Source organism: Colossoma macropomum, unplaced genomic scaffold (genome assembly GCF_904425465.1).
Source record: "Colossoma macropomum unplaced genomic scaffold, Colossoma_macropomum, whole genome shotgun sequence".
In the NCBI taxonomy this organism is placed as follows: domain Eukaryota; kingdom Metazoa; phylum Chordata; class Actinopteri; order Characiformes; family Serrasalmidae; genus Colossoma; species Colossoma macropomum.
Window position 1 is genome coordinate 47,501 of NW_023495395.1, and position 22,494 is coordinate 69,994.

General features: G+C 36.4%; 1 protein-coding gene across 1 annotated transcript in view; it reads right to left on the reverse strand.

Moving 5' to 3' along the window:
• LOC118802030 (sialoadhesin-like) overlaps window positions 1-22,494 on the reverse strand; it is a 35,940-nt gene that overhangs the window by 8,532 nt on the left and 4,914 nt on the right. Inside the window, exons 3-4 of the mRNA XM_036562479.1 lie at window positions 21,950-22,222; window positions 13,730-13,977 (exon numbers count right to left, since the gene is read on the reverse strand). Coding sequence (XP_036418372.1) covers window positions 13,730-13,977; window positions 21,950-22,222 — 521 coding nt within the window. The remainder of the gene's footprint in view (window positions 1-13,729; window positions 13,978-21,949; window positions 22,223-22,494) is intronic.

Consider the following 22,494-nt stretch of genomic DNA (forward strand, 5'->3'; position numbering starts at 1 on the left):
GCTCAACTAATTTCAGTTAGGAGAACATTTTAAAGTATTTTTTGTATTTAAAGATTTTATTGGCTTCTGGCTCCATTGATTTGCATATTGAATGTGTCTTTCTCCACCTCCATCTCTCGCTTTTCTTTACTACCAGGCTATATTCTGTCAGGTGTACACTTAAAGTTTATATTTAGTTTAATTGCCTAGCTTTTTTATTGTTTACAGTACCATATTCTCCATTGCTGATTGTGGTTGTAAACTGACTGGACGCTACAGTGTCCACTTTTAAATCAACCCTAGTAAGATAAGTTGGGCCAACATAAGTTAAATCAACACTAGTAAATCAAGCTCAATGAGTTTTAATGAGTTGAGTTAGAAATGTGAGAGCAGATTTAGTTCATTTTAAATAAAATATGTTCCATCAACAAAATTGTCTCATTTTGAAAGAAAGTTATTTAATCGTCTGGTGTAAAACAATGGATAATTCAAGTGAGTTCAACCAAAGAGTGATATTTAGAGTGTAATTTACTGAGGGAATTTTATTCCAGATGTGTTTTCATGTCGATCACCTTTCAAGAGTTTTTGCATCCTGATGTGTTGAATGAAGGAAGGTCTCTGACTTTTGCACAATTATTAATGACATAGAGTGTGAAAGACGCCACACTTACCTGATACAGTCAGTGTAACAGCTTCACTGGTGTGTGTGTATATTTGGCCTGTTGACTGTGTTCCCTTACAGGTATAAACACCTGCATGAGACTGATCAACATTAGAGATTTCATATTTCTTCCTTTGAGCATCTCTGAGAAGATTATTATTCTTATACCATTCATAATTCCAGTCATCTCCACTTTCTATTTCACATATCAGAGTGACTCTCTCTCTGATGAAAACATGATCAGCTGGCTGGACTTTCACTGTAACTCTTGGTCTCTCTGTTCAAACAAAATAAATGTATCTTTTAACTTTTATGACTTATACACTCTCTCTCTGTAATACTTTACATTTAATTAAGATTTCAATTTAATTTAATATTTTAAAATATTTAACAGCTAACTATTCAAGAAGTAACCAGGGAACAAATAGCATTGTATAACACTTAAGTAACTATTATTAACTACCAAGGAGTACTAGTTATTTACACTGTAGGTAATAGTGAACTACTGATTAGAATAGTTCATTATTAACTAAAGAATAACTACTGAGATTTAAATATCTCCTCAAAAACTACTTTGTAACAGTGTGTTTTAGAATAACTACTCACAAACTACTGATCAATTTAACAGTAATTGCTCAATAGCTGAGTTTTAAAAGGCTCCTGCTGAACGATTTTCTGATGCACTGTAAAAAAATCATTATTTCTGAAGGAGAAAGGCCTGAGAGCTGAGACTGACCACAGTATGTTCTACTTTTATATTAATTACACATCTTTTTATTTATATCTAAGACACAAAGTTTCAGTGCTCATTAGTTTTGTTCACATGAGCTACATTAACTAGCTGACATGCACTCAGACTGAACATAAGCAGCAGCTTTAGGTTTAATAAAGCACTAACGTGTTTGTTCTTCTACAATACAGTAAAACAAACATTGTAAAAGAGCACCGTACCTACTTAGCTAGTTAGCATGTCAGCTAACTGTGTCTCTACATTAATGTTGTTGTAGTTCTGGAGTCTGAATAAAACAGTCCTTTATCTACACCAGGGGTCTCACAGTAGCGGCCCACGGGTCTGCCATGAGCCTGATTCATTCATAATAACATACCGATAAATACACTCACACACACACACACACATTTTCTAAAGCGCTTATCCTGGGTCGTGGGGGGAGCTGGAGCCTATCCCAGTGGTCATCGGGCAGAAGGCAGAAAACACCCTGGACAGGTCACCAGTCCATCGCAGGGCAGACAAGCAGACATATACATTCACACCCACACTCACACCTAGAGGCAATTTAGGCGATAAATACAGCGTGTCAGAAATAAAATATGAAAATGTGTCCCTGCTAAGTTCCTAAATAGTTAGCTATAAACCACAAAACAGTATTTTACACTGTTACCCACTCTCTCTCAACATGCCAGACAGTATTTAAAAACATTCACTACTGCTGTTTTGGATCTTCCACTTTCTGGCTGTGGACAAACTCTAACAAAACTTTCACATAAAAGCCAACAGCTGTCATCAGCTGATGCTGCCAGTGTTTATGAGATGAGCTACATGAACTCACTGAGACTGTTTTTTTGTCACAGCATGATAAACAGGGCATACACAGCACCATAATGGCAGCATAGTAACCACAGTGTTGGCATGTCTCCACTATGAGCACATTTTTTGAGACAAAACAGTAGAAAGATTTCTTACACACACGTCAGTCAGTCTAGCTATAGCACACTGCTGTGGCAAGCATAGAAATGTTTTTTTATCTTACTTCTGATGATGCAGCTCACTGTCAACAAGGATTTTAACTCAGGTGGTTAACATTTTATATTTTAAATTGGTGGGTCTCTGTCTTTGTTCTTCTTAACTAACTATAGATGCAACACTGCTGTGCCTCAGGGTGGCACTGTGGCAAACTGGTTCACCCAGTTGGTCCTTCATGGCCTAGCAACTGTAACTATGCCTGATAAATCTCAGAAAAATATTGCATATTTGAAAATTGGAAAATTAACTAAATGAAATTTAACTAAACATTTTTTTTGCCACTGAAGCTAGCATCAGTGCTGCTATGAGTTAGCAGTTAGCCAACATGGGACCCCCGAATACCAGGGGGTATTTTGCACACTGCTTGTAGGTCTGCTTTATGGCTGTTTTGACTGGAAAAGAAATACATGGAGGGTGGTCTCTGATTTTTGCACAGTACTGTACATGAACTCATTAAGACTCCTGAGATTCTGTATTATTTAAAGAGAAATTTTCTGATATGTAATGCAGGATGATGTTTTATGGTTGTAATACACCTCTACACTTTAAACACTTTAATAATAGAAATAAAGTGAGAAAGATGCCACACTCACCTGATACAGTCAGTGTAACAGCTTCACTGGTGTGTGTGTATATTCGGCCTGTTGACTGTGTTCCCTTACAGGTATAAACACCTGCATGAGACTGATCAACATTAGAGATTTCATATTTCTTCCTTTGAGCATCTCTGAGAAGATTATTATTCTTATACCATTCATAATTCCAGTAATCTCCACTTTCTATTTCACATGTCAGAGTGACTCTCTCTCTGATGAACACATGATCAGCTGGCTGGACTTTCACTGTAGCTTTTGGTGTCTCTGTTCAAAGATTACAAATATGTTTGTAACATATACAGTGTGAAACATACATTACAGTATTCAGAAACATGCTCTCTCTATTACACCAAAGAGATAATGTAGAACTTGCTCTTGTACATGTTAGAAAAGCAAATTAAGTTGATATTAATTAAACTCACCCATTTTTAAAAAGTAATTATTAAGTATTAGCGTTAAAAATGTTCCAAATGTCAAATTAGCCAAAGTCAATCAAGTCAAATAAAGAGAATGAGTTGCTTTTTTCAGCCACTTTTAGCTTCCACCACAAAGGCAGTTATAAAGAAATGAAGTCTATTGTGCCTAATATAGCATATATCCCAAAATAAATAAATGTATCTTTTAACTTTTATGACTTATACACTCTGTAATACTTTTACATTTAATTAAGATTTCAATTTAATTTAATAATTTAAAATATTTAACAGCTAACTATTCAAGAAGTAACCAGGGAACAAATAGCACTGTATAACACTTAAGTAACTATTATTAACTACCAAGGAGTACTAGTTATTTACACTGTAGGTAATAGTGAACTACTGATTAGAATAGTTCATTATTAACTAAAGAATAACTACTGAGATTTAAATATCTCCTCAAAAACTACTTTGTAACAGTGTGTTTTAGAATAACTACTCACAAACTACTGATCAATTTAACAGTAATTGCTCAATAGCTGAGTTTTAAAAGGCTCCTGCTGAACGATTTTCTGATGCACTGTAAAAAATCATTATTTCTGAAGGAGAAAGGCCTGAGAGCTGAGACTGACCACAGTATGTTCTACTTTTATATTAATTACACATCTTTTTTATTTATATCTAAGACACAAAGTTTCAGTGCTCATTAGTTTTGTTCACATGAGCTACATTAACTAGCTGACATGCACTCAGACTGAACATAAGCAGCAGCTTTAGGTTTAATAAAGCACTAACGTGTTTGTTCTTCTACAATACAGTAAAACAAACATTGTAAAAGAGCACCGTACCTACTTAGCTAGTTAGCATGTCAGCTAACTGTGTCTCTACATTAATGTTGTTGTAGTTCTGGAGTCTGAATAAAACAGTCCTTTATCTACACCAGGGGTCTCACAGTAGCGGCCCACGGGTCTGCCATGAGCCTGATTCATTCATAATAACATACCGATAAATACACTCACACACACACACACACATTTTCTAAAGCGCTTATCCTGGGTCGTGGGGGGAGCTGGAGCCTATCCCAGTGGTCATCGGGCAGAAGGCAGAAAACACCCTGGACAGGTCACCAGTCCATCGCAGGGCAGACAAGCAGACATATACATTCACACCCACACTCACACCTAGAGGCAATTTAGGCGATAAATACAGCGTGTCAGAATAAAATATGAAAATGTGTCCCTGCTAAGTTCCTAAATAGTTAGCTATAAACCACAAAACAGTATTTTACACTGTTACCCACTCTCTCTCAACATGCCAGACAGTATTTAAAAACATTCACTACTGCTGTTTTGGATCTTCCACTTTCTGGCTGTGGACAAACTCTAACAAAACTTTCACATAAAAGCCAACAGCTGTCATCAGCTGATGCTGCCAGTGTTTATGAGATGAGCTACATGAACTCACTGAGACTGTTTTTTTGTCACAGCATGATAAACAGGGCATACACAGCACCATAATGGCAGCATAGTAACCACAGTGTTGGCATGTCTCCACTATGAGCACATTTTTTGAGACAAAACAGTAGAAAGATTTCTTACACACACGTCAGTCAGTCTAGCTATAGCACACTGCTGTGGCAAGCATAGAAATGTTTTTTTATCTTACTTCTGATGATGCAGCTCACTGTCAACAAGGATTTTAACTCAGGTGGTTAACATTTTATATTTTAAATTGGTGGGTCTCTGTCTTTGTTTCTTCTTAACTAACTATAGATGCAACACTGCTGTGCCTCAGGGTGGCACTGTGGCAAACTGGTTCACCCAGTTGGTCCTTCATGGCCTAGCAACTGTAACTATGCCTGATAAATCTCAGAAAAAATATTGCATATTTGAAAATTGGTAAATTAACTAAATGAAATTTAACTAAACATTTTTTTTTGCCACTGAAGCTAGCATCAGTGCTGCTATGAGTTAGCAGTTAGCCAACATGGGACCCCCGAATACCAGGGGGTATTTTGCACACTGCTTGTAGGTCTGCTTTATGGCTGTTTTGACTGGAAAAGAAATACATGGAGGGTGGTCTCTGATTTTTGCACAGTACTGTACATGAACTCATTAAGACTCCTGAGATTCTGTATTATTTAAAGAGAAATTTTCTGATATGTAATGCAGGATGATGTTTTATGGTTGTAATACACCTCTACACTTTAAACACTTTAATAATAGAAATAAAGTGAGAAAGATGCCACACTCACCTGATACAGTCAGTGTAACAGCTTCACTGGTGTGTGTGTATATTCGGCCTGTTGACTGTGTTCCCTTACAGGTATAAACACCTGCATGAGACTGATCAACATTAGAGATTTCATATTTCTTCCTTTGAGCATCTCTGAGAAGATTATTATTCTTATACCATTCATAATTCCAGTCATCTCCACTTTCTATTTCACATGTCAGAGTGACTCTCTCTCTGATGAACACATGATCAGCTGGCTGGACTTTCACTGTAGCTTTTGGTCTCTCTGTTCAAAGATGATAAATACTTTTAAAACTTATACACTCTCTCTGAACATCATTCAAAAACATTTCCTCAATATTATTTAGGTCTGTCATTACTGCTCTTCAGCATCTTCCACTTTCTGGCTGTGGACAAACTTTCACAAATTTTTCACAAAAAAGGCCAACTGGTAATATCAGCTGATGTTGCCAGTTTTAGAGATGAGCTCATTGAGACTTCTAAGAGAAATTTGCTGACTCTGCTTATTCTTAAGTATATACAGTAGGACAATTTTTCGTTGTAGTAATGCACCTCTACATTTTAACTGATAAAGCTTTGCTCCTCTCTGACGGAAACATGTAATTGCTTGTGGAAGAATATTTTGCAACAACTGTTGTGCTTTGTCTGAAGGACGTGTCTTCTGAGAATCTACGTGAATGATCTGCTATTGTCTTCATATCTTCATCAGTATAATGTTGATTTTGCATTTGAGACCTAAACATAAAGCCAGACCTTCTTTTGAACCTGTGTGTGTGATGTTAGTATGTAAAGACATTTGAAATTGACCAAAAACACACTGCAAAATCAGACCCGACCTGTCTAAATTTGAAATTATTTCAGGTTTACATGGTGACCTGCAGCAGCGCACACACAGCATATTTTATAGTGTGTTTAATCTTCAGCTAATTCTTTTCATTTTTATAAAGTATCATACATATTGCAGCTTACAGCCTGACTGATTTAGGATTTTTGAGACCGACACCCATTTCTGTATTTCAGGATTTAAATGATGCATCTGATCAGCTGATATTCTTTTTTTTTTCCAGAAATACGTAACAACAATTTTCTCTGATATTTGTGTGTAGTTATTTAAGAGTCCTCACAAAGATAACACAATGCAGTTTAAAAATAAACTTGCAACTTTGGGATTTCACTCCCCAACAGAGTTATTAACACAAATAAATATGCGTAGTATTATCATTTAAAGGATTTAATGATTATCTGAATTACATGCGGGAGCCTCTGAGCATGATATTTTACTCACACCTATACCGGAACTCCTTTTTTAGACATGCATAACGTCTCACAGCATATCAATGCACTCTGTGCTCTAAAAAAATAGTGCCATTCAAGCACACTCTACACAATTGAAAGAGAAACTAATGTACATAACTTTGTTTGGCTACCAGTAATATACTAACATTAGTTGATCAGCTTGCGTTTATTTACGTGTCCCCACTGGATTAATCATTTCCAGTGAACCGACTGTAACTACAGACACCACCAAAACATCATTTACTGACACTTTCTTCATTTAGACGCGAGGCTGAAGTTGGTTTCCTATTCGCCAGCTTCTTGTTAAAATTCCCCTGTTCCACCTTAAATGGTGCAGAACAGAAGCCAGAATGTCACTGCTGCACCATTTAAGGTGGAACGGGAAAATTTTAACTTAAAACTGACTTCAGCTTCATCATTTAGGCAGAATAAGTTAAACGTTGTAGTTTATCCAGTCATTAATGTTAGTTGTTTTCCTGTAATAAACAGTGTTATAAGCTGCTGTAAGTGATGTTGCCAGAGAATTTTTAGAAGTGATGAGCCAGGGAGAAAAGATAGGACCATTGTGTGTTTACTCGCTAGAACTGCCTCACTGTTTCATTAATAAATCAACAGCTTAGCCAGAACTACTCACCACTCAACTACTGTAATGCTAAACGTAGACTAATAATGATGTCAACCTGACAGGACCGGCTTTCACGAACAGGCATGGCAAACATGAACAATGCCAGGCTTATTTAGGCTAAGAGGAGAAGTGATGGGGATATTTTATTATTATTTAAGTATTTCACGTGACAAATATCAACTTGAACCATGAATGCTGATAAAATACTTCAGGGCGTAAAGTTAATCAGCTCAACTTGGTCAGCTAATTGTTGTGATTTGTGGCATTACAAACTCGTGTGTTGCCAACAGGGGAAGTTGCAGAGCATCCTCTGATGGACAAACTGCTCAACAACAACACTCATAACATGGCTGAAGGATCTGTCTTCTGCCTCTCCATTTGTTTTTTAATTGCCATTTACCAGCTGTTATAAATGCCGATTTATTTGCAACTCATATCAGCTGGTAATATCACCAAATTATCAGTCGGGCTCTAATGCAGCTTTAATGATAGAATAAAGTGAGAAAGACGCCACACTCACCTGATACAGTCAGTGTAACAGCTTCACTGGTGTGTGTGTATATTTGGCCTGTTGACTGTGTTCCCTTACAGGTATAAACACCTGCATGAGACTGATCAACATTAGAGATTTCGTATTTCTTCCTTTGAGCATCTCTGAGAAGATTATTATTCTTATACCATTCATAATTCCAGTCATCTCCACTTTCTATTTCACATGTCAGAGTGACTCTCTCTCTGATGAACACATGATCAGCTGGCTGGACTTTCACTGTAGCTTTTGGTGTCTCTGTTCAAAGATAACAAATATGTTTGTAACATATACAGTGTCTAACATACATGACAGTATTCAGAAACATGCTCTCTCTATTACACCAAAGAGATAATGTAGAACTTGCTCTTGTACATGTTAGAAAAGCAAATTAAGTTGATATTAATTAAACTCACCCATTTTTAAAAAGTAATTATTAAGTATTAGCGTTAAAAAATGTTCCAAATGTCAAATTAGCCAAAGTCAATCAAGTCAAATAAAAGAGAATGAGTTGCTTTTTTCAGCCACTTCTAGCTTCCACCACAAAGGCAGTTATAAAGACTATTGTGCCTAATATAGCATACATCCCACATTGCTCAACTAATTTCAGTTAGGAGAACATTTTTAAGTATTTTATGTATTCAAAGATTTTATTGGCTTCATTGATTTGCATATTGAATGTGTCCTTCTACTTGTTTTTCTCACCATCTCTCACTTTTCTTTACTACCAGGCTATATTCTGTCAGGTGTACACTTACAGTTTATATTTAGTTTAACTGCCTAGCTTTTTTATTGTTTACAGTACCATATTCTCCATTGCTGATTGTGGTTGTAAACTGACTGGACGCTACAGTGTCCACTTTTAAATCAACTCTAGTAAGATAAGTTGGGCCAACATAAGTTAAATCAACACTAGTAAATCAAGCTCAATGAGTTTTAATGAGTTGAGTTAGAAATGTGAGAGCAGATTTAGTTCATTTTAAATAAAATATGTTCCATCAACAAAATTGTCTCATTTTGAAAGAAAGTTATTTAATCGTCTGGTGTAAAACCTTGGATAATTCAAGTGAGTTCAACCAAAGAGTGATGTTTAGAGTGTAATTTACTGAGGAAATTTTATTCCAGATGTGTTTTCAAGTTGATCACCTTTCAAGAGTTTTTGCGTCCTCATGTGGACAGAGAGATTTTCAAAAGTGCTGCTGGAATGAATGAGGATTTTTTGAAAGCAGGAAAAAATGTTTTTTTTTTTTAAATATCCACACGTGAATGAGGCCTAAGATTGAGATTTATTGGGAAAAACTGTCCAAAAGAATGGATGCTGTACTAAAGGCAAATAGTGGACACACTAAATGCTGAACAATTTGACTGCATTAAGATATTGAAGTTTCTGTGTGATTTTCTATAACAGATGAAGGAAGGTCTCTGATTTTGCACAATTATTAATGACATGAATAAAATGAAAAAGACGCCACACTCACCTGATACAGTCAGTCTAACAGCTTCACTGGTGTGTGTGTATAGTCGGTCTGTTGACTGTGTTCCCTTACAGGTATAAACACCTGCATGAGACTGATCAACATTAGAGATTTCATATTCCTTCCTTTGAGCATCTCTGAGAAGATTATTATTCTTATACCATTCATAATTCCAGTAATCTCCACTTTCTGTTTCACATGTCAGAGTGACTCTCTCTCTGATGAACACATGATCAGCTGGCTGGACTTTCACTGTAGCTTTTGGTCTCTCTGTTCAAAGAAAACAAATACTTTTAAAATATACACTCTCTCTGAACATGCATGAGAGTGTTCACCAACATTCACTCTCTATAAGTTTACAGAGAGAATTTTATTCCAGATGTGTTTCTAAATCAATCATTACTGCTCTTACACATCTTCCACTTTATGCTTTAGACAAAAACTCTATCAAACCCTTATAAATGTGTTATGTCCTAAACCGGCACATGAGTCTAAACACAGTTTCTGAGTTGTGCTAGGGGCTGATCCAGGGGTGGGGACACAGGGGCACTTGCCCCAGAAAAAAATCTGAACAACCCCTTATGTTGCCCCCTTTCAGTCACTCGTCGTCACCAACACAACATTTATTGACAAACAGATTTGTCACTTTTCAATAAACTTTGTTTTTTTTTGAATAATCAATATGTCACTAATGTGAACCTTGTACACCTGTGGTTCTCATCACTGATTCTGGAGAACCCCCTGCCCTGCACATGTTGCTGTTTTTGCTGCTCTCAACACACCTGATCCAACTAAGCAGTTATTTAGGAAGTCCTTCCTCATCTGTTGTGAGTGTTTCAGAGCAGAAAAACGAAAAAATGTGCAGAGCAGGTGGTTCTCCAGGAACACAGCTAAAGATAGTGGAAGTCAGTGCATTAATGGTGCCTATAAATAGAAGCTTAGAGGAACAGTTGGTTTCATGTTCACATATACGAAACCATATAAAACCACCACCATATAAAAATAACTTTGTTATTAAAAAAATGACAATGTAATTTGCATGTTTATTCCTTATTATGTGTCAAATGAGCTGATGCTCTCAAGGCATGCTATTCCACCCACTAGCACCTAATGCTAAATATTTGTTAGTCTAACTATGTGGTACAGTAAAATTAATGTGTTGTTTGGTAATGAAGTTATTTGTTGTGCAGGTTTGATGTAAAGTTTGTTTGATGTAAAGACTTGATTTCTGACTTCTTGCTGTCATTGCATGGATTTCTTAAATTCTATCAGCAGCACCTGATTTAACTTAGTGAATGACTGCTTAGATAAACAGGGTATTGGTACCTGTAAATACTAGACTTCCTCCAGGAGAGATTTGAAAAATGGTCTAAATAACACATCAAATTGATTGTTTATTTGATTATTTGGTCTAATGTTAGTGATTATTTGTTCCAATGCTAGTGATTTTGGAAAAATAAACACTTACCACCCAGATAAATAACATCACATATCATTTTCTCTGATGCCTGTGACTTTTGTGCCATTCTGTACATATTACAATACTATTCTTTGTTTACAATAAGATGTGATTCCAGACTTTAACACTGTATATAATGTAATACCAAATACCCAACCTAACTTTAGTACCCATCCATGAAGTAACAGCACCATAATCAGCTCAGTCACTTTAATATTCCAGTGTCACTGTTTCTCTGTTCCATGCTATATTTTAAACATTTGGTTTAAAACAGTCTTGGTTTGGTGAGCGTGGGACCCATCAGCGCTCGTCTAACCAAGTGAGCAGTTAAAAAACATTCTGCGCATGTTCAGCACTTTCAATAACCAGCTGTGGGGCATGATCACGTTGGCCCCCTGCTGAGAGAAGCCAATAAAACATAACAAATTTACATATGTCCAGATGTTCAGTAAATGTCATTTACGGTGTGGCCGTTGCTACACAGCTAGCAAATGCTCCTCATCAGTTGTGGTAGACGCTCTTAATAGCAAGGCAATATAATGAGTCAAGTCGAAAATGTCATAAAAGTTAAATTTGGTGCCAGCCATTAGAGCATAAATTAGAGATTAAACATTAGGGACCACACCAGCCAGAGGATTTAAACATCATTCAGGCTGGAAAGGTCAAAAACTGCTCCTTCAACCCAGAGAGGTTCAAGAGAAAAACATGGCTAACTGCGAGTGCCCTTTCTTTTTGAGCAGTGAACGTCACTGGAGAGCCATTCTGCATTATTACAAGTGCGTTTGGTGCATCAGGTTTGTTTGTGTAGTTTGATTGAGGAGTTGGCGGCTGCCCCTACAGTTTTTTGTGCCCCACCAGGCTTTCTGTGGCAGAGACGCCACTGAGAACACCTCATGAATTAGATAGATACTTTTTCTGAAATCTTTCTTAAGAACCAGTTTAAGAAAAAACTTAGAAAGATATTGGTGAATGTGGCCCATTGTTCTTAAACTAAATAATCTAATGTAACAATAACATTTTGTCCCAGAGTTAAATATCAGTGTGTGACTGTGGGCGACACAATCATTACGAACCACATGTGAACAATCTGATTGGTCGCCACTTATCTCATTTACATAACGTTAGTCTAGAATAAGAGAGCAGTGGTTTGATGTGTCAGTTAGATGTATATATTGTGGTTTCTTGTCTCATTATAGCACCGCATTACATTCTCTTTTTCATGTTAATTATCAAAAAAAATCATTTCGCATGACTTCATCAGTCAGGTGACTCATATGCTGCTTAAAATTTCAGCACCTCAACTTAAAACACCTCCTTGCATCCCTGGAAGCAGCTTGAGACTCACAGAGCACCACGACCTTCTAATTGTATTTTCTTTGGCAAAATGTTTTAATCTCATAATTAATGTTTATATAAGCAGTCTACACATCTCTGCTCCAACATGAAATGTAAACTGTTTTCCGCTCCACCTTTTTTGAACAATTCAGTTAAAACAGTGCAAATGTTACAACTTTCCCAACTGCAGCTGATAAAACACAATACATTAATAAAGTACATAAAATTATGTTCATCAAAATGAGCAGGATTAGTGAAAATAGACACTGACAAATAGATCATTTATATGACATTTATAGTGTGTTTGTTGATGAATCTGTGAATTTCCAACAAAAATGTTTCGATTTTAAACGTGGGGATATGAGCTGTTCTTATTGGTCATCTCTGACGTCTGCTTTTAGGACTGGAAATATAACATGTAGTCTGTGTTCAGCCATGCAGCTTACTGAGGCTCTGACAGCTCATATAATGGATTTTAGTAAAAAATACACTTTTTGCTAAATTTCACAGCTGAATTCCAAATAATTGGGCTAAGATGACATTTTAGCTCAGTACAAAAACCAGTAATAACATTAATTTTATAATAATAATAATATATAATATATATTATTATTATTATTATTATTATTATTATAAATGCTATATCATCACAATTCTAGCAGTTATTTTTCAAGCTATGCTGTTCAAACATTCATTTTAGTTGCGTTGTGGGCTCATATTGCAGTCTCATCAAGGCTCATTCTGCAATGCAGCTGCGCTTCTACACACTTTTGGCTCTGTGTGTTTCAGAGAGAAAATCTGCTGATTCTACTCTGTTACTTCCTTAGTATCTACAGCAGAATGATATTTAGTAATAATGCAGCTCTGAACTTTTAACTGTTAATGATAGAAATGAAGTGAGAAAGACACCACACTCACCTGATACAGTCAGTCTAACAGCTTCACTGGTGTGTGTGTATATTCGGCCTGTTGACTGTGTTCCCTTACAGGTATAAACACCTGCATGAGACTGATCAACATTAGAGATTTCATATTTCTTCCTTTGAGCATCTCTGAGAAGATTATTATTCTTATACCATTCATAATTCCAGTAATCTCCACTTTCTATTTCACATGTCAGACTGACTCTCTCTCTGATGAACACATGATCAGCTGGCTGGACTTTCACTGTAGCTTTTGGTCTCTCTGTTCAAAGATGATCAATACTTTTGAAATTTAATGAATCTTCAGAGATATTATATTATTCAAAAGCATCATAGATAATGTGGAATAAGTTTTTTCTTCACTTATTCTAAATTCAATTTGTAAAAAGCAAACAGAAAGCATGACATACCTCTCACTGTAATCTTGACTGTATCACTGTATAATGTAGTGTGTAAGTCTTTCGTCACTACACACTGGTACTCTGCTTCTCCTGGATCAGACTCTGTAACACTGATTGTTTTCAGAAGTTCTAAATGTTTTATATACTGATTGTTTTTCCTCCAGTGAATCTCCCATCCAGTACTCTCTGGCGGCTCACAGCTCAGAGTAACTCTGTCTCCAGTGTAGACTGTGCTCTGAGACTCCACACTCAGTTTAGGTTGTTCTGCTGGTGTGAAATGATGAAGTGAGCAGAGCTGCTTTTCTCAATATAAGAAGTAGTTTAATCATCTTAATCATAATGAGTCTAATGAGTTTAATGTGTCTGTGTTCTATGAATGTTTCTGTGCAGCCAGATTGGACTTTAATGTATCATGTATCTTACAGTGAAATACATCTATAATCTACATTATTAACTATGGATTGACGAACAAATTCATTTATGAATGCACTGCTGTTTCATGTACAATGAATGTGTTATCACTTACGATTTTACTGATTTCAGCAACTTGTGAAATCATCAATTAAAGGAATAGAATTATATGGAAATGTACATGAATACAAATGAAATAATCCAGTAAAAGTTCATGTAATGATTCACCTTGAGTTTGTCCATGATGGATGAGCACTAAAGTAGGAGAGGAACAGAGAACATGATATATTAGTGTAAAATATTATACTACACTGTAAAACTGATGAGTGAAGTGAAAGAGTTTGATGAACTGGTTGCCATAAACTCAAATAATTTGACAATGAATAATTACCTGAACTGTCCTTTACACACATGAAATTGAAAAAAAAACTACTTCCAAAGCTACCAATACTTTTCAACCACATCTGCCCTCTGCTTCACGGAGACCTGCCTGTCTGATCTGACCCTGGACAGCGCGCTGCTCCTCTCAGCTTCCAGCTGAACAGAGCAGCTCAGTGGCAAAACCATGAGTTACTAGTTACTAATGTTAATAATAATAACAAAGTAAGAAGTTAACATACCACTATCTTCAAGACCAATGGTTTATAGTGACACTTTTGTAGTATCAGCTACGTTGATTTTCTGTCCTGCACTGGTAGCTCAGAAAGCTATTTTACTTTCATGGAAAGAGCCACAAACACCTACTTTAAATGTGTGGATTTTTTTAACTGAAATGAGTGTCTTATTCTTTTAACCTAGAATGTAAATCACACTACGAAATGTGGAACAAAGCTGTACAAAACAATTACAGTACAAAATAATACATATTTAAATACAAATAAGCTAAAGCAATATAAAGAGAAACTTTACTCACAGAGCATCAGAGAGAGCAGACTGAGCTCCATACTGCCCCAGTAATGACTGACTGAACAATCACCTTCCAACAACACTTCCTTTTTACCCATAGACAAAGCACATGAGAGAGAGACAGAGAGAGAGAGAGAGAGAGAGAGAGAGAGAGAGAGAGAGAGAGAGAGAGAGAGAGAGAGAAACTCAAGTCCACAAAATTTGAGACAGTATATAAAAATACAAATAAAACAGAAGGCAGTGATTTTAAATCTACTTTGAAATGTATTTGAATGGGAACAGTTCAAAGAGAAGATATAATGTTCTACTTTATCAACTTCATTGTTTTTTTTAAAACACACTCATTCTGAAATCGATGTCTACAATGTGTTGAAAAATGGGACAGAAGCAATTTAAGACTAGGAACATTGTGAAATGTTCAAACATATCTTAAACAGCTGGTACAAATGTGTGAGTATAAAAGCAGTAAAAATTCAGAAAAAGCCAAAATCTATAAATGCCCAAGAAATTTGACCCCTCAGATGGCACTGCATTAGAAACTGGCATGTTTCTGTGATGGAGATCACCTCATGGGGTCTGGGCCACTGTACCGTCTGTCGCTGCATACAGAAATGCAAGTTTAGACTGTACTGTGCACAGTGTAAGTCATTTCTCAACAACGTCCAAAAAGCTGCAGAATTCTCTGGGCTGAAGCTCATCTAAAATGGACTGATGAACAGTGGAAACGGGTTTTTTTTTCTGTTTAACAAGTCAAACCTCTAGATTGTCCGTGGAAATAATGGATGTTGTGTTCTCTGGGTCAAAGAAAAAAGGACTTTTGTTACCAGCATCTGGTATTACTAGGTAATTGGCACATCTGTGAATAAATGAAGTGTGAATGAGAGCAGAAAGGTGTTAGAATAGGTAATATCTGAAGATACGAGTCTTCAGACCACAGAGGAAAGAACTGAGCGTGAGAACTGACTGCAGTGCAGAGTTCAGGGGAAAGTTCGGTTCACCTCTCAGAGGCAAAGACACCAAAGCAGTGAGACCCAGCATTATGAATCTGCTGAGACTGTAAGGAAAGACATGACAAGAGCCTGAAAGATGAAGATCAGTAAGGTTATAAATATGTAAATAAAAGATTATCTAGTAATAAATATGACTTTATAGCTTTACATAAATGATGCAGTAAGTATAATTTAAAAAACATTAGGTTTCAGTTCTTATTTGGTTGATGTTGTCATTACTGCAGTTTTACTAGAATAGAAATCAGACCACAAACACATCTCTAACTCCTCTCTGTTCTCAGGCTTCTGAGACTAAATGTGGCTGGGAAAGTGCACAAACAATTTACTCACGGCTTTAAATATATATGATCAGTGAGACGTTCCCACAGTTTTGTGTCTTTGTGTGTGAGGTTTTCTGTTCTCAGCTAAATAATTAACCAATTAATTAATTCTGTAATTTATAAATAATGAATGCTGTAAATGTGGAGAGCTGAGCTCCTGACTTTGAGCTCTTTATTTTGCTGTTTTATAGGTCACTTCAAATCAATCTACATGTAACATAAAACATCATTTTGACAAGATAAGAGTTTACAAACACAACACACTCTTTCACAGTCTGATTTCACAGTCTAATTTCACAGTCTGATTTCACAGTCTAAGTTCACAGCCAATTTGTTTTTCATTTGATTAATATCTGTACACTTGGTTTAATAATTATTCATAGATGACTGATGACTGGAGTCTATCCCATAATGATCTGATCCTTGTTACTGTCATTCAGGATTTCACCCATATCCAAAGCATCGACTACGAGAACTGACTGATTGATAACTGTCTAATGTCCAACACTTTGACGTGATGTTCTTACAAGATAGTCATTTGTACCTCAGGTTTTAATTGTCATAAGTTAAATAATTACATTTATTATTTTTTCACAAACTCAAGGTACAAGATAAAATGTGACGAGGCCAGTAATGTTAGCTGAGGTTAAAATAGATGAGTCACGCTTTAGATTAACTGCATTCTTGTTGTAAATTTTAAATCCCCTGTGATTTACTGCAGCTCTTAGTGCTCTGGTTGGTGGCTTATGTTAATGCAGTCATAGAGAGGTGATGAATAGCTGAGAAGTCTCATGGTGGTGTGACCACCTTCATTAAAAACAAAGGTCTCATGTTTTTGGATGCTGTGTGTTGTCTTGTGTTTGGTACTAAATCTGGTGTAATTTGTCCACATCAGTCAGGAGGGAGCTTATTTCAATAGTCTCATATGACTCATGACCACCTGCAGTTTCCACGAGCAGGTTCCCCAGTGTACATTTCAAGCTATGTGTGATCTATTATGGGTTTTTGTGGTCTGGTTCTGGGTTTAGTTTAATGCAGTGATGGTAAAATACTGTGTGATGAGCTGGACTTAGACAGAACTTTCACAATGGAGAACAAAATGTAATTTTCTGTTTTAATATTTTAACTCTTGTTTATGAGCAAACATTAACAGTGAAATAACAGAATTACTATCATACTTGCAGAGTTTAAATACAACAACTGTAATGTGTCCCCAGAAATCATTAGACCCCTGCTGTACATGTACAGTGTATTATTACTCATAACAGAGAGTGTTAAACTCTTCAAATCACTGAACTGATGAGATGAGATTGATGAGTCTTTTTATAATAATATTAATCATGATTAAGAAATTAGACGTTTTTAAATTGTGTAGAAAAGATTTAAATTTTAGGAGGGGTGTAACTATTATAGACATATTTACAGTTTTGATTCAATTCTTGATTCTAGGATCAAGATTAATTTGATTTTCAAAGATTGCAGTGTCGTATGTCCTGCGAAATAATAATCTTAAAAAAAAACAACTGAGCTATAAGCAATGCTAAAGCAGGTTTGATGAAACTGGACAGTAAATAAAAGTTCCTCAGTAGAGACAGAGGAGTGTATCGACTGTACAGTTTTAGATTTTGATGCACAAACACTGATTTAAAATCATTACACCCTTAAATTTTACTAGCTAACATGCTCAGATATTATCATGAAAGACTCCAAGCAGAGTTCAGAATATCTGATTATTCCTAAACTCAGAGTCAGTGTTAGAAAAGTACAGTAATAAAAAAGTGAGACTCTTTTCACTTCATCAGTATAAAACACTAACAGAGCGTTTGTTATTGAAAGATATACAGATATTAAAGATAATTCTGACAGTCTAAATGTGTTCAGATCCTCTTCTGTCTGCACTCCTTAAAACCCAAACCAGGAGTTTCTGTAAATGGTTACTTGTCTGTACTGAAACAGCAACAACAGCAGTTTTCTTCACGGACCTACAAGAGAAAAGCACTTTATGAATTACATATTTGTGTACAACTGACAGGTGATGAAGCTTTGGTTTTATTTAACCCTAAAACAGGCCGTGTGCACCAGATGCAAAATCTTTAACATCCTATAAAGAGCATGATTGAAGGTTTTCACCCAATTATCACGTATCACATGACTTGATTCAGGTTATACGCCATCGTGTAGTCAGCCTGCTCAGAGAGATGAGATCAAATCATCATGGCCACCTGTGCTGCAGGACCTACTGACCAGGTGGTAGGTAATAATAATTATTTATTAATCAAAGTTATTTTCAATAAAACAATAACATAAACTCATAAAACTAATCATGACTATTGTCTAAATATGCTGATGAAGAAATACATGGTCTAATGGTGTTCCTGGTGTTAATCAGAGACTTTAAAAAAGCATGTATCTCCTGAGTTTAAAAATGTGTGTATCTCCTGAGATACACTGCCAGATTAGAGGTAGAAAGTAGGTCAATGTGTAGTATTATTAAAAATTTGGTTTCAAACAGGAAGACATGATAATATAACATATTTAATTTCTTTTTTTCTGTTTTGAAAATGTTTTACTTTGGTAAAAATGAGATAAGTAGTAACATTAAATTATTTTTTTACAACTAATTTTCCACTCCTTCTTCTTTAAAACAATCCACTACACTCTCAATGGAGTTTAGTCGACGTATCTGAAAAATTAGGAACAGTGCAGATAAACCTGATGTTTGTAAAATCCACTAAAGATCCATATTGTGTCTTTACAGTCTGAATCTTTCTGTACATCATGAGTGAAGAAGGAAGGCAGTTAAATCCTCCTCAACACAAATCTGCAGAAATTTGTTTTGCAAGAAAAACAATCACTTGTATTTTAAACACACTCAGCTTCCACCTTCACTTACTGACTCAGAACATACTGTCATCTGGAGATCAAGTCTACGTTTTAATAAAGCTCTGAAATCTTTTTAAGCTTCATGCTGTGTTTATATTACAGGGGAACCAGAGAGAGCTCAGATTATCTGAAAGAGACTTACACTCACAGTAACTACACTGTTAGAAATAAAGGTTCTGTGCAGATGCATTTTAGTTCATCAGGGTACAAACAGTGTAAATGTTCCCTCAAAGGTACAACAGTGGTTTTATGGTCCAACTGTGAATCTTAAATAAGTTTTTCCAGGTGAGAAGTATGTATTTGTACCTTTTCATAACCTAATGTTTTAAAACAGAACAAAACATTCCCTGACTAAAGGTACTGAGATGTACACTTGAGGGTATCACCCCAGTGACCTTTTTTGTTTTGTACCTTTTTTCTGAGAGTGTATAATAGAAGAAAATCTATTACTTTAAAACGTTATCACCTGTCTGTAAAGCACTTTGAGCTGCCACTGGTATGAAAAGTGCACTATAAATAAATGTACTAATTATTATTCTTATTATTCTTCTTATTATTATTATTACTATTATTATTACTATAGGTTGGGTTAACATCTTTTTATTCAAAAAACAACAAAATATGTAACTTGGCCAAGGGTGCCCACACTTTTGAATACACTGACGCAAACTGAACAGCCTGCAGTGGTGGGTTTCCTGAGAGAGACCCCCCAGACCATGACAGACTGCAGCTTTGTTGGGTGTTCTGCTGATTTCCAGTAGAGGGAGACAGAGATCCTGCAGCTCCACAGTGAAAGTAAAAACATAGCTTATATGCTTTTTCACTTACAGGCATTTGTTGAAGCTAAAATACATCTTTGAATAAGAGACACAAACTATATTTTTATATCAGCTACAGTACAAACAGCACAGCTCACAGAAATCTGTCTTTAGTCAGCTGCATAAACTGATACAGGACAGACAAAGTGTGTTTTCAAACCTTTGTTCTTCTTGCAACAGCAAATCAGGCCAAGTATGATAATGAGGAGCAAGGTTAGACTCAGTCCCACTGACACTGCTACCATTCCAGATCCAGTTTCAGAACTTGAAGCTGGAAAAAGAAACAATGAATTTGTATTTACAGTGTGTGTATTGTAGAGTTATAAAAAGAATTAAATAACATGAAACTGCATTCTCACCTCTGACTGAGAGCCCTTTGGTGACTCTCCTTTCTCTGGGTGTTTACAGTGGTAGAGACCTTCATCTGACTTTGAGACAGTACGGATGATCATCTCTCCTGTAGTCTGGGTCTGGAGCAGTGATCCATCTTTATAGAAATCAGCTGTGAGGTTTGAGGACTTTGTGGAGCGAAATAAACAGCGGAGAGTCAGAGAAACTCCCTCAGACACAGGATGGACAGGACTATCCAGAATCACATCACCATCTGTAGGAGAGAGTAATGAGTGAAGTAACAACTTCTTAGGTTTACATTTTAAATAGAAATTGTACTTTAAAGTAGGAGGTCAGTTCTTTAGTTTGAGGTTGGTAATTTACTAAGAACTAAAGGAAACACTAAACTATTGTTCTAAAAAGAAACAAAAATAAACAATTCTGATGGGACACAGTGTAACTAATTATGTATTTTATCACAGAGTTCATTAATAAGTGCATTTCATATAGACCCATTACTCAGGCAATGATAGTGCACAAGATTGTTAATAGACGTCATAAGAATAAGGGCTTTATAATGTCCTCCCATATTGAAGTGTTAATCTAGTATGAAAGTATTCACATTTTTTAAGAATTAATTAATTAAATAGCTTTAATATAAGTGCCATATTGAACCCCTATTCTTGCTAAGAGTAATGGAGACTCACTGTGCACTGTGATGTTGAGAGGATCACTTCCTCCTCCAGATTCAGACTGACACCAGTAAACTCCAGTGAGGGATGTGTAGAGGGAGCTGATGTTGCATGTAGATCCTGTAACTGATGAACAATCTGACACCTCCCCACTGTGTGTGTATCGTCTCACTCTCCATCCAGTAGAGTCACTCTGTCCCTCACAGCTCAGTGAGAGAGAGCCAGCACTAAAGTGTTGAGTTCTGCTGGGACTGATGATCAGAGAGGCTGGAGGAGATGAACCTGAACATGCACACAAGATACACATGTAGCATGTTGATCAATACTAATGCTAAACAAATATACTGTTCACTAAAAGAATCGTTTTGATGAATACAACATATATATAAACAACCTAATTCATTTCTGTATCTCCTCACCAGTGATCCATAGTGTCTGTGGAGTGCTGTACTGTGTCTGATAGGCTGGTTCTCCTCTCTCTGCTCTGCACACATAAACTCCTGTGTGATTTAGAGCAGCAGGACTGAGAGTGTAGGAGCCTCCAGCTTCTCTTCTGCTGTCTGACAGGAGCTCTACATGATACAGAACATTGCCATGAACGTCTCTTATTTGTTGTAAGCCTTGTCTGTAGAGAACAGCTCTGTACCAGCTGAATGTCCAGCCTGTAGAAGAGCCTGTAACCTCACAGCTTAGAGTCACTGAGTCTCCTTCAGTCAGCCAGCTCTGTGGAGACACACTCAATACTGCCTGAGCTACATCTGACAGAGAGAACATGGAGAATAGACTAAATCAAGTTTATACACAGTGATAAGATCATTACATACAGTATAATTAATGAGAATATTAAAACAAATCCACAGACTCACCAGACACAGTCAGTGTAACAGCATCACTGATCTCTGAGCTCTGAGAGTCATGTTTTCTTTCTCCTCTGCAGGTGTATTTACCACCGTTAGACTCTGTAACAGAGCTGATTGTGAACTCCTGTGTTCTTCTGTTTGAGGACAAACGGTCATCTTTATACCAGCTGTAAGTCCACTCAGTGTCTCCTCCTGCCTGTATGTCACATCTCAGAGTGACCGCCTCTCCTTTAAACACCTGTTTATCAGGCTTTATGGACACCACAGCTTTAGTGCTGTCTGTAACAAAATCACAGTTCCCAACACTGTTATTGAAATAAGAGCCGAAGATCTGAGATTAAATTATTAATCTTGCACAGTTCTCTGCAAGAGTGAGAGTCTGTCTTTCAGTCATTTATTTTTCATGTTATGTTATTCATTTATTAACAGAAGAATACACCGTCTTAGAAGTTTCATTTTCTGCTTCTCAAAATCCAAATAATCCCACACAGATTCAGTGAGGTTGAGGTCTGTGGTGGTCAGTCCACTGTTCTAAGAACACTAGCAGCAAC